Below are 14,122 nucleotides of genomic sequence, written 5' to 3' on the forward strand. Positions count from 1 at the left end.
TGGTCCACATTACAGCAGAGGAAATAGGTGCAGGCTTCTCAAGCCGTTCACTCAAGGTTACCTAGCTGGACAACAGCACAGCCAGGATTCGAAGTCACTCTTACTGATACGTGTTTCAGCTTCTATCACTTAAACTGAGTGCCTCCTGGGGATGGCACTTGTCCAATTACCCAACACTGGGTATCTGCTGTGCCAGGTGCTACATTAGGCTCTAGGCCCCAGAGAATGGATACTGGCATATAGGAAACCTCCAGCTACAAAGCAAACCTTCAGCCTCTTTAAATTATAGCCCAGTGCAAAGTTCACTCAGCTGTTGGGATTTATGGTCCTAACTTTCTCTTGCCTCCATTTCAGTCCCTTTCCTTCTAGGTGAGAGTAAATTAGACCTCTGAGTTCTTGATGTGTGACACACTCATGGTCGTGGCCATACTCAAGAAAATGAACAAAGCAGTGGTCTTGAACCTCATATATATGTTGAAATCTACTTCTTGTTGATGGAAATCTTCCCTGAATCATTTAGGCCGTGTTGATAAAGTTTCCTCAGCCCCAAGTAGTCTTGGGAAATGTATACACTAGAGTGAGTATCTCACCACTATGCAATTATTTATTTACCTACTGGATCGTGAGCCCGTCCAGGGCAAAACCCAACTTATCCATCTCTAGTGCTAGCCCAAGGCCTAGCATCTACAAGGCCTGAAACCAATGTCTGCTGAGCAATCAGAAAAATTCCTTGAGTTCCATTAGCAGATACTTGGAGGCATATATATTAAACCTAAAGGATTCAGATTTTCCCATGAAATCTCTTCCCAGCCATACATAAAGTGTTAAAATAAGGGGATCAAAAAAAAAAAAAAAGAGTTCAAGAAGAAATCTCAACATTCCCTCTAACATTCCAGAATCCTGAAGGCGAATGTTAATTATTTCCCCCAGAAAACCAGAACGGAGGCAAAGGGCGGAAGTTACGGGACCACACTTCACAGCCAACATCCCTCCATGTTCTCAGCAAAAGAAGTGTTTGTCAAAGCCATTGGAATATCTATTTTCATCCTGTTTTGAAAATGCTAATGTTTCTCACATTATAAATTAGTAAGATCCTTCATTCTTTGAAAGTATCACAAAAACCACTCAGAATCACAGTCAGCAGGACTGCAGTTTTCTGTGCTTATTTTAAGTAACCCTCCTGTTTTATTTTGTGAAAATTACTAATATGTAAACACACCATGATCTCAACAGGAAAAAGCTCCTTCCCCAAAGGGGATCGCAGGCTATGGCTTCACAGTGCTGGGTTTGAGAACTCTATGATCCTGGTGCTCATTAAGAACTCAGAAAGGTGAGCTATCACTAAATACCAGCCACTGAATCGACATATTCAGACATACTTTTATTTCAGATTGTTTTTTTTTTTTTCTTGAATGACTGTCCCAAATGAAAAATCAATGAGGGGGAAAAATACTACAGAATTACCATGACCCCAAGGCCACAAAGACTTCCTTTACTTAAGAACCACTGAGAGAAACAAAGAAACTTTGTGATCTCAACTCATGATATTTCCTTCACTTACGAAGGAGACAATGTGTAGCAGTCATGGCTGGTCCCCTCCCGTGTTTCCCCAGAACCCACTGGCAGCACCTGCCAAACGTGGCCTTTGACAAATGCCTTTGGCAAATGGCCCACATTTCTGTCTAAGGGATTTCACTGAGAGATAATACCCCAGAGCAGCTCTGAGCCAGGGATGGACGGAGGATAATTGTGCACCTTTCCACACTGCAGTCCAGGCAGGGTCTGGGGCTGAACTTCAAGGGCCCCCATGGCAACCTGCTTGAAAATGTATCCTCCAGCCACTTTTTCCTTCTTGTCGGATTTCCCTGCCTTTCCCCAGTTTTACTGATTTCTCTATTTTTTTAATCACCTCCTAAACTGTGCATTCTCAATGGGAATGGTATTGTCTTTGCGGGGGGCAAAATTAGTTCTTAACGGAATGAGGCTGAGTGAAAAAAATCTTACTCTTTATATATCAAGCTCAGATGTACCTACAGTACACAAAGGAACATGCAGGCTATCTGTGGCATTAAAATGTCATGGGCAGGGGCAATTAGGGAGGTCCTATGTTAAATAAACCACTTGCTCTGAGCTCCTTGGCTCAAGGAGCTTCTGGAGGAACACAGGCTAAGATCCAATGTTAGCACTCTGCTGAGCACTTGCATGAATTACTTCATTTAATCCATGCAACAACCTATAAGGCAGGGAATGTTAGATCCATTTATCAGATTAGAAGTAAAATGACTTGTTGAAGGCTACAGAGCAAATTAGCCTAAGACTCAGGGTTCATACTCTGGGCTCCTGGTGGCTGGGCTTTCAGCCACCCCTTGGGAGAACCATCCCGAGTCTTACGCCCAACATGGCACAGGGAAGCGACTCTATAAATGTCAGTTCCTGTTACTAATGAAAATATATCAGATTTCCATGAATGGACCAAATGGTGGTGCCGTCCCAGAGGTGACATGATAAACAACACAAACGGATAAAAACATTAGTTACAAGATGATGGTTTTGAATGTCCCAACTCAATGCTGAGCTCAATGGAAACCAGAGACTACTTGACGGAACCCTTGGCAGAGGGCTGGAAGGTGGGGGGCAGCGGGTGGAGGAGACTGAGCAAAGGTGGTTTGGGAATTTCAGCAGAGGAGAAACCCTCCTTGGCAAGAGGCCGCCAGCAACCTGCATATGGGCGCCAGGTCAGCCCGCTCCTGGCTTTACTCTTTCTTCTGTTCATTTGATCCAAACCCTAAGCCGGTGCAACCCGGAGGAAATCTGCTGTAGCAAAACGGCTCTATTGGTACACAGCCATTGGAGCATCACAAGCAAGAGCCGATGAGGCTGCATGGGAGTCAACCTTGGAAGAAGACCCGGGTTCAGGTCCTTCCCTTTGTCAGTAGTGTGACTATAGGCAAGTTTCTAACAGCTCTGGGCCTCAAGTTTCATCTTCTCCATGGTTCCTTCCAGCTCTGAAGGCCTCCAAGGCCTGTAATCGGCCAAGTGCCTCTCTCAGTGCTAGGTCCATAAATCTCATAAAATGCTGTTACGTAATTACTGCTGATCAGTTGAATTAGACTTGCTGATTATTACTAAGGCCTTCCGGTTCCATTTTCTGGACTGACATCACCAGGTAGAGAAGCATCCATGAGTGATACAGGGGTGAGATAAAGCCAAAGCTGGGATTCTAGGAAAGGGTAGGAGTAGGGAGATAAATAGTGTGATAGTGCTAAGTGATTTTCCATTAGTACAGATGGCCGGCACTGGATGAACACATTCCCTAGCGCAGTATGTTGGATAGTATTTCACCCCATCTCTTCCAAAAGTCACCCATCAAAGGAAGAAAAGGGCTTGAACTGCTATTGCAAATTTGCAAAGCATCTAAGGGTCAGTGGCAAAAAATCTCTATGTCAGGCTGTCTGTTCCTTAAGGAAGCCAGACGCAGCAATTCAGTAGAAGGGATTTTCTGTAATGTGTATAAAGCAGGAATCCTTTTTTTTTTTTTTTAAGATTTTATTTATTCATGAGAGACAGAGAGAGGGGGCGGGGCAGAGACACAGGCAGAGGGAGAAGCAGGCTCCCTGCAGGGAGCCCAATGTGGGACCCGATCCCAGGACCCCAGGATCACGCCCTGGGCTGAAGGCAGGTGCTCAACTGCTGAGCCACCCAGGCGTCCCTCAACTATTAAACTCTTACAAGGTCCAGATGATTTTACAGGTCTCTGGAAGGAGGAGGGGGCTGGGAAAGAGAAAGGAAGATCCTAACCCAGGTCTTCAGCATGGAGAGAAGCCCACCACAGGAGGGATCCAAGCAGAGCTGATGTGTGGTGCACTCCATGAGCCAAGTGCTACGTACATGCTTTTATTCTTCATAAACCACAAACAAGAAGGAATCTTGTTCCTAAGTCATAACCCAGTTTGTTCTCCCAAGAGCACATGACAAGTTGTCCACCCCTCTGTGGCAGAATGAAAAGTCCTGTCCAATAAGGCCGCAGTTTGGATGACACCGCATCTGTATCCTATGACACCTGCAAAGCCAGAGGTGGCCCGAAACCTTGGTATTGACATCACCTTGTCACCTGCAAACCTCTTCCTCATCACTGTCCCCAAAGGTAACCATCTTCCATCCATGTGGATGTATGTGCTAAGTTAGAACACTAAGAGGTAATGCGGCAGACAGCAATGTGGCAAAGCGGTGCGTGGGCAGGTGCTCAGACCCAGACAGAGCTCCCGACCTAACCGTGGACTCATCTGATCCTTTTACAGCTTGAGGGAAACACCCACCACCATAGTTTCCACACACTCCCTCACACGTTTTCTCCCAGGACTCCTACACCAATCCCATGCGGTGAGCATTTGCAGACTGTGGGACTAGTGAGGTACCCGAACCACACGGTTAGTGCAGTTCTCCTAACAGCTCATCCAATGCACTTCTGACAAACCGACAGCTGACTGAGCCACCCCAAACCAGAGCCACATGGCGCTGTGTCTACCAAGGGTTTTTAATCAATCCACACTGGAAGATCTTTCACTTGCTCCTTTGAGCATTGCTCAGTTTTAAAGAGATGTAACAGGGCACCTGGGTGGCTCAATCAGTGAAGTGCCTGCCTTCAGCTTAGGGCGTGATTCCAGGGTCAGGATTGAGCCCCACTCCCTGCTCAGCGAGGAGTTTGCTTCTTCCTCTGCCCCACCACTCACTTGTGCTTGCTCACTCTCTTTCTCAAATAAATAAATAAAATCTTTAAAAGGTAATAATAAAATAACATAAAGAGCTGTAACAAATTGTTTTCATTCTATCAAAACTTCAAGACCCAGACAAAAAAGAGAGAGCAGGGTCTTGCTTCTTTGGAAAATACCACAGGATCCCCATTGACCTATGACACTTTTAAACATCGATGGAATTATTTTTTATGAATACAAACTGGAAAGGGGGAGCTTCCTGCTAATGGAAGAATAATAACGGAGCATCCACGTTAACCGCACGTAGCATTCAGATCTCCAAGCAGGAGCGAAAGGCTAGTCATCAACTGGACAAACAGTAGGACCTTCGTCTTACCTCCGATGTCGTAAATCTCCTTAGGAGGAATCTCCTTAACACAACACAGGAGGCTCAAAAGTGCAAGCCCTTTCTCCACGCCTGGTTCCTCATTTGCATATGATTATTGCATTTGCTGGCGTACTCAAATTTAGTTGTTTCAAGTGTCTCTCTCCACAGGAGAAATATGGCTCATCTTCCTCAACAGCCTGGCACAAACTTGGTGCTTGACTCAGCCTGGCACAAAGCTTGGCCTTGACACGAATGACCTTAGCACGCTAAGTTGCACCTCTGGACTGTCTATTTGCCATCACCTGGACAAAAGCCCAAGACAGAGAGGAACCTGAGGCACATCCCATACAGAATCTGTGAACCAAAAAAGCCTGTTCAGTTTGGCCAATGGTTCTCAGGCCTGGCTTCATATTGGAATCACCTAAGGGCCATGCCTGGACCCCCACAGTCCAATGGCATCAATTTCTGGGGTGGGGCCTGTTATCTGCGTTCATGTATATGCTCTGTGTTGTTTGTGGGTGTTTAGTCTTCTTTTTAAATATTTTTAACTTTTTTGTTTCTTTTTAATTTAAAGTTAAGAGTAGTATAAGACCCACACATATTTTCTTCACGATGATTTTCCAACTGTTAATATTTTTGCCACAAGTGCCTCCTGTCTCTTCCTCTGCATACGTCCTGTGTGCACACACGAATGCTTGCATGGTCTGCATGTGTGCCCAACATTGGAAAGTAAGTTGTGGGTATTGTGACACTTGACCACTAAAGAAGACACTCTATAGCTCATAAAAATAGAACATTCACGTACAGAGCCACAATGCTCAAGAAATTAAATTTTGACCTAATAATATTATCTAATATGGAGTCCGGGTCCAAATTTTCTTAACTGTCCCTATAATAATACCCTTGATTGTTATTTATTTTTTCAATCTGGAATCCAATCAAGAGTTAACAATTTTATTTGTGTTTTTTTTCCAGCTCTACTGAGATATAATTGACACGTAATATCGTGTAAGTTTAAGCAGTGCAATGTCATGCTTTGATACACATATATAATGAAATGACTACCATATAAGATTCATAAACATATCTAGCACTTCACATAGCTACTTCTGTGTGTGTATGTGAGTGTGATGAGAACTTTTAAGATCTGCTCTCCCAGTAACTCTCAAATATGCAATATAGTATTGTTAACTGCGGTCACAATGCTGTGCAGTAGATCCCCAGAATTTATTCATCTTATAACTAGAAGTTAGTACCTTTGGACCATCTTCACCATTTCCCCCAGTCCCCAGCCACTGGCAACCACCAATCTGATCTCTTTTGCTAAGTTCAGGGTTTTGTTTTGTTTTTTAAGATTCCACAGTAAGTGAGATCATACAGTATTCATCTTTCTCTGTCTGATTTAGTCTTCTAAAGATTTTATTTATTTATCCATGAGAGACGCACAGATAGCGGCAGACACATAGGCAGAGGGAGAAGCAGGGTCCCTGCAGGGAGCCTGATCCGAGACTCGATCCCAGGACCCCGGGATCACGCTCTGAGCTGAAGGCAGACGCTCAACCACTGAGCCACCCAGGTGCCCCTGATTTAGTTTTCTTAGCATAATACCCTCAAGGTTCATCCATGTTGTTGAAATGACATGATCTCCTTTTTTATGGCTGAACAACGGCATTCCATTGTGCGTATAAACCACATTTTCTTTATCCATTCATCCATCCATGGACATTTAGATTGTTTCCTTGTCTTGACTGCTATAAATTATGCTGCAATGTCCGTAGGGGTTCACATTCTTTAAGAGAGTGATTACATTTCCTTCAGATAGATACCCAGAAGTGGGACTGCTGAACCATCTGACGGTTCTATTTTTATTTTTTTGAGGAACTTCCATGTCATTTTACATAGCGTGAAAACTGTATAACAATTTACATTTCCACCAACAGTGCGCCGCGGTTCCGTTTTCTCCATATCCTCACCAACACTTGTTATCTCTTGGCTTTCGGATAATAGCCATTCTGACACCTCACAGGGGTTTCATTTTGCATTTCACTGCTGGTAAGTGGATGCCGAGCACCTTTTCATGTACATGTTGGCTATGTGACTATCTTCCTATACCCTTCCTAATACCCTTCTATTTGGGTCCTGTGCCCATTTTTTAATAGGATCATTTGCTTTCTTGCTGTTGAGTTGTATGGGTTCCTGACATATTTTGGATATCAAGCCCTTATCAAATATAGGATTTGCACATATTTTCTCCCATCCTGCAGGACACCTTCAAGACGCCTTTCTCCCATTTCATTGATTGCTTCTTTTCCACACAGAAGCCTTTTAGTTTGATGTGGTCTCACTTGTTTATGTGCATGAGTTGCATTTGGCTGTCATGTCTTTTCAGCTCCTTTGACTGGGACAGTTCTCCTTGTTTGTTCTTCCAAAAGGAACCCTTTGGAAGAGACTGCACTGGATATCCTGCAGGATGTCCCACAATGTGGACTTGTTTATTATTTCTTCATGATTGGATTCAGGTCATTTTAGGCACGACTGCAGGTATGTTGTTCATTTTTCACTGAATTATTCCTGGGGAGGGTTAAGAGTCCGTTGAATTCATTATGCACAAGTTTGATGACTGATTCAAGAGAAGCCTGCCAGATTCTTCTTTCTTGTTTTTTTAAAGATTTTATTTATTTATTCATGAGAGACAGAGAGAGAGAGAGACAGAGAGAGAGAGGCAGAGACACAGGCAAAGGGAGAAGCAGGCTCCATGCAGGGAGCCCGACGTGGGACTCGATCCCAGGTCTCCAGGATAGGCCCTGGGCTGAAGGCGGCACTAAAATGCTGAGCCAACCAGGCTGCCCCTGCCAGATTCTTCTTCAGCTATCTTCTCACCTAGGTGATTCACATGCATATCAAAGTCTGAAAAGTCTCACCACTACTCAACTTGTACAAAGGCTCCAGACCAGCTTTCCTCTGGGAACTTTTTTTCAAAGCAAGCTCTACACACAGCACAGGGCTCGAGATCAAGAGTCTCCTGCTTGACCCACTAAGCCAGCCAGGTACCCCTCTCCTGGTGACTTTCCAGAAAATTCCTCCTCATCCAGGAAGGTAGAGTTCCAGTCTCTCCCTGTTATCTTTCTTCTATGTCATCTGCCACTTGGGACAGCAGTGATGTGATGAAGACAGCACTACAACATAAGTGGAACACTGCGGCAGGATCCCAGTTCTACTGCAGGTAGCTCCAAGAGTCTGGACAAATTGCCTAATATCTCAGAACCTGTTTTCATTTGTAGAGGAGACACACTGTACCCTCCCTTCCAGCACTGATGGCCACCTGATGTGAGCCTTTCTCCTGGACGGTGAGACACCAGGCACCCATGGTCACAGACCCTCCCAGCTCACCGGGGCCCAGACACCTGCTACTGGGGACTGTCGTGGTCAACCTTTTTTTGACTTCTTCACTGACTCCAGCGGTTTGAAAGTATCATATATAAAAATAAAAAAAAAAGAAAGAAAGAAAAGAAAGAAAAGAAAAGAAAAGAAAAGCCAGGAAGAAAGCAAGGAGTTCAGAAAGAGTCTAAAAAAAAATTATTAGAGAGAAGAGAGGGGCATGGATTTGATGAGATGGGCAAGAGGAAGGCAGGTTAAATATAACATGAGAGGAGAAGAAGGAAGGAAACAGTATTTACAGACTATCTGCAATGTTTTGGGGGAGGTCACTGCGAGGACCTGTGAGCTGGATGGAGCGCCTGCCCCGTCCTTGGTCCATACACTCCATTGTCTACCATTCCCTTTCAGTGACTAAGACAAGCCTCCCGTGTAAGTCCCATTGCTTATTATACATGCCCCCTGGGGACCTGGAGTGGTCCACATCTCTCTTCCCTTTCCCCTTGCCCTCTGTCTGCAGAGAGGGCCAGGTTTATATTTACCCTAGGGAACACCCAAGGCTGCAAACCAACACAACGCAAGGTTCAGGCATTGTATATCGGCCACCTCAATTCAATTTCACAACAACCTTGGGAAGTAGGCATGGTTATCTCCATATCAGAAATAAAGAAACTGAAATCCAGGAAAGTGAGTAAGTTGGTCCAGCCAGGACATAGCAGACTGGATCAAACCCAGGTCCAGTTCCAAAGACCATGCTCTTTCTGCTGAATAAAGATTGACACAATGAAACCATCCCTCACACTCATCAGGATAGCTATGATCAAAAAACAAAAACAAAACAAAACAAAACAAAAACACACAAAAAAACAAGAGAAACCAGGGCTGGTGAGGAAGGGGGAGAAATTTCAAGCCTTGCACGCTGTGGATGGGAATGCAAAATGGTGCAGCCACTATGGAAAACAATATGGAAGTTCCTCAAAAAATTAGAAATTGAACCGCCATATGATTCAGCCATCACCCCAACTTCCCAACTTTGGCTATGTATCCAAAAGAACTGAAATCGGGATCTCTGAGATATTAGCACTTCCACGTTCACTGAAAAGCTATTCACAACAGCCAAGACGTACAAATGAGCTATGTGTCCATCAACAGGTGAATGGAGAAAGAACGTGGAACGCTGATCAGCCTCTAGTAAGCTGCCGGGTCCTTGTGCCCCATTTCTCACCCCTGCCTGCCTGCCCCAGGTTGGGGGGGGGCACCCACCTTGGAATGCAAACAGTGGGTATTTCTTGTGACCATGTCCCCTTGGTCTGTCAACAGGTGAGTGAGTAATCATACCCAGCTGGCTGCAGAGAGGTGGTGAGGGCAGCAGGAGGCCTGGGCAGAGTGTCAATCCTGCCACAGTGACAAGATGAAGCCAGCATCGCTCTCTGCTGACAGGCTAAGGAAGGGGAGTCCCTGGGCAATGTCACAGCAGCACAGTGGCATGTGCTTTTAAGGCGTCCCTATTCAGAATCAACCAATGAATATTCAGTACCTGATGCTGGCCTAATTTCATGCATATGCTTTAAGCCTATAAACACCACCCTGTGACAGGGCAGTGTAATCATCCCCAACCTACAGGCCACGCAGAGTCACAGAGACTTCTGGAGGTCCATATGGGAGTTCCAAGTCCAGCACATTCTCCACAGCAGCGGGATCTTTTTCAGGCTCAGGAAGCAGAGCAGGGATCAGTCTCACGAGGGGCCTCCCTCCCTACCTCCTCCCTCCCAGACTTAGTCCATTTTAAGACTTCCACAAGCTAAATCTCTTCACTAAAATCCTATAATGCTGACTGTACCTACTGGTTGTGGTGGTGAGGGTGGTGATAACAGTAAAGCCATACAGAGCAAAGTCTTAGTTAACCAAGAGTATTCTTTCCCTCATGCATTCAGTAAATGCTTACCAAGTAACCACCACGGACCCCGCTGGAAACAGAACGCCAAAGAACACCATGGCCCTTACTCTTAAGTAGCTCTCAGTTCAAAGGCAGAGACAAGCAAGCAGATCAATCTAATGCAATGTGCAAAATCCCAATGCTGAGGACATGACAGAGGAGGGCAATTCTAGCTCAACCTGGGGTGGGTGGGGGAGCCAGGGAAAAGCCAGACTCCAGAGCTGGGTCAAGGTGAAAGTGGGTAACCAGGAAAAAATAGGGACGAGCATTTAAGGCAAAGGGAGCAGGGTTGGAGTGGGGGCCTTTGGTCTCCACATTTGCTGTATTTTACCTTTAGGACAGGAGGGGGAGGGGAATCACATCTCAGGGGGCTGGTTCATTAAAAATGATAATAATAATAAAGGCATGCACTAGGCTGTGAGCCCGTGGTCAGCCCAATTTCCTGGCCCCCTATGCCATTAGCTACAGCCCAGAACAGGATAATGGATGCTTCGAAGCACGAATTACAGTGCCTTGCAAAATCCTGAATCATCAATGAAAAGTTCAATTTGCTCACTTGACTGCACTTCCTCCTAAGCTGGAGGAGGGACGAACGGTGCATCCACTAACTAGGTATGCTTCGCCATCAGGAGCTGATGCCCAAGCCAACATGGTTTCCTATTTAATCTCCGATTAATCAGAACCTGCAATCCCACCGTCACCTTAGCCCATTCCACATTTCCTTAACATCATGCTTCCCTGATTTCTGACTGTTTGGTTTCCAAACTCCATTCCTAGCCATTGCCAGCTGTGAGCTAGCAAATGAAGTCAGAAGTATTCTTCAGAGCCCTGTGTCATCAGTGGGGTGAGGGGGACCCACTGATGCCTAGTGAACTACCCAGAGCCCTGCAATTGTGGGCAGAAGGTAAGAGCTGGGATCCAGCTCAAAAACAGAGTTGACCCACTGCAGTCAGACGTAAGCAGCCAGAACAGTAGCTGTGTGATCTTGGACAAGTGGTCTTATTGAAGTTTTTTTCCTCTCATCTATAAAATGTAGACAGCAATCCCCACCTCATAAGATCCTGGAGAGAGTTCAATGAAACAAATGATTTGCATGTCTGAAAGCATCTGGCTAGGTAGTCACCTCTCCCATATCCCACACTCTCCAATTTTCCTGGTCCTCTCTGGGAGACGAGGCTACAGGTTTTGGCCTCCTCAAGCCTGCTCCTGCTAGATGGAATAACTGAAAAGAAGGATACAATTGAGGCTCTGTCAATAACAGGCCTTAGCTATCCCTTCCCTCCTGCCCCCATTGGGCAAGGCGGGGCAGGGGTGCTGTCTGGGAACAGTGGGAGGAGAAGAGGGACCCCTCCACACACAAGCGGCAGTGGAACTCCAGATTTGGAAATCAGAAACCAATAAATAGTGAACGCCATTTACATGCAAAAGGCCATGCTGTGTCTCTGGATGTTTGCGTGCACCAATTTTTTTTTTTTTTACTATCACATTCCACTATCAATTGAACGAATCAATTAATTTAAAGTAACCCTCGTCAGTTCAATTGAACTAAACACGGTGTTAGAAACAGAGAGGAATACATTTTTAATCCCTTTTTACCGCCTGAAGAGAGCAAATGGAAAAGTAACTCCCTTGATAACCCGTGTCTCTCCAGCCACTAACACTTGCAAATTCATGCGGAAGTGGATGCCAGAGGCTGGACCATCCAAGATCGGTGCTTCCTGGCTGGATGCCTTCCCTTCCTGCTGCCAGTTCCTCAGTTTCAGGGAGGCATCCTCTCCAGGCTTCTGTAACCTCTCACAAGAAACCTGTTGCCAAGTCTGAGGTCCTGTGCAGACGCCCCCACCTGGTGGCCAAATCTGGAAAAGCCATTCCAGCCAAAGATGATTGGCAGGTAGCAACTCCAAGTCTCCCTGAACTCCCGGGGATCACAACACTCACAGGTCAATCGGAGGAGGCCATAGAGGAATATGTGCCACTACAGGCATGAGAGGGGCCAAAGTTACGGGCGGTTCCCCGCCAAAACCCTGGAAATGCAGGGCTTCCCAAAAAGCAGCCATCAGAATGACTAAGCCACAGACAGGAGGAGGCAGGGGGTAACTGGAAATGCCCTGCCAGCCCGGGGTGTATGCCGACAGCTCTGACTTTCTCTCTTGGGTGAGGAGTCACCACTGCCATCCTCTCCGCACCCCACCCACCCTCCAAGTACACAAGGAGATTTCCTGTCCTGAGTGTCAGGTGCACAAGGGAGTTCCATCTTCCTTCCCTGGCAACACATTTTCATCCTGCCTAGCAAGCAGACTCTTTCTAGGGGAAGGGTGCCTGGGGTCAAACCTCCAGCCCAGGCCCCTTCACGTGACCCGCACCCTTGTCCTCCCCGGCAGCAGGCAGCAGTTGACGTTGAGGGGATATGGGGACCAGATGTGGAGGCGCCTCAGCCAAAGTAACCCCCGGCCCTCATCTCCTTGGCATTAAGCTCCCAGCTCCCCTGTGTAGGCTGGAGCCGGAGATCCTCTCATTCTCCATATTCTCTCTCCTGTTCATTAACTTCGGTAAAAAAAGAAATAACCGAAAGACACACATTTTGACCAGTCCAAGGCCCTGATTAGAGCAACCCCAGGTTCTACACCAGGATGGAGCCCTCAGAACGGTAGCACAAGCAGGCAATTGATACCCGCGCTCATGCGCGCGCGTGTGCACACACACACACACACACACACACCCCACTATGGGCAGTGTACCTACCACTCCCATCCCTACCTAACTCCAGGATGCAGCATCTAAACTCAGCAGCCATCCCAGGTGAAGGGACCCACCCCGAGCAGCAACACAGAGCGTAGGGGAGGGATCCGGCTTGATCCCGTTCATCCTCCGCGTTAATTTGGGGGAAACCACATCATTCTGTGGAGCTTGGATACCGACCTCGGGAGACGGTGCCATCCACGCGCGCCCGCGCGCCCGCAGAGGCGCCGATCCCATCTCCAAAGGAGCCCGGGGTCTGCACGCTGGGCTCGCTCTTGAGCCCCAGGCGTCCGACACCCGAGACAGCGGCTGGGGCTGGGGGGGGGCGCGGGACACAGCGCGCGGGGAGGCGCGGAGGGCACGGCCGGGTCTCCCCCCACCCCGCCCCCGAGCGCCAGGTACTCACACGAGCGCGTGGTACAGCAGCGCCCAGCCCCGCGGTCTCTCCAGGGCGTCGTAGATCAAAGTTTGGATGCGCCGGTACTTGGCGTTGTTCCTCTTGACCGGGCGGCTCAGGGGGGTCTTGGCCAGGAGCCCGATGCCCTGCGGGGTCCTCCGCAGCCCCTCGTCGCGGCCGCCGCCCTCCAGCAGCAGGGTCCCGTCTTTGTCCGCCCCGGCCCCGAGCGCCAAGGTGACTTGCTCCGCGTCGCCCGGCGCCAGCCCCACTTTGCGCTCCTCGTCGCCCGCCGCCGCCGCGCCCCCCCCGGCCGGGTTAGCCGCCCCGCCGCCGCCCCCGCCGCCGCCCCCGCCCCCGCCCCCGCCGCCGGCCGCCCCCGCCGCCCTGCGCGCCTTGAGCCCCATCGGCCTCGCCCCCGCCGGCCGCGGCGCCTTCTCCGCTGCTGCTCCGGGAGGAAGGGGCGCCCGGGCTGCGTGGACGAGGCGGCGGCGGCGGCTGCAAGCCCGGGAACTCCAATGCCATGATCCGCGCGCCGCTCCCCACCCGCCCCCCAGCCAAAAGCCGGCAAGGCGGACCTCCCCGGGGACGCGGGGTGC

The 14,122-nt window shown here is 48.1% G+C and overlaps 1 protein-coding gene across 1 annotated transcript in view; it reads right to left on the reverse strand.

Annotated features, from left to right (window-relative positions):
- Positions 1-14,122, reverse strand: part of KCNQ3 (potassium voltage-gated channel subfamily Q member 3) — a 297,718-nt gene extending 283,596 nt beyond the window's left edge. Inside the window, exon 1 of the mRNA XM_025450091.3 lies at positions 13,536-14,122. Within this exon, the coding sequence (XP_025305876.1) occupies positions 13,536-13,930 (395 nt within the window). The 5' untranslated portion in view covers positions 13,931-14,122. The remainder of the gene's footprint in view (positions 1-13,535) is intronic.

The sequence above is a fragment of the Canis lupus genome, chromosome 13 (genome assembly GCF_003254725.2).
Source record: "Canis lupus dingo isolate Sandy chromosome 13, ASM325472v2, whole genome shotgun sequence".
NCBI lineage: Eukaryota > Metazoa > Chordata > Mammalia > Carnivora > Canidae > Canis > Canis lupus.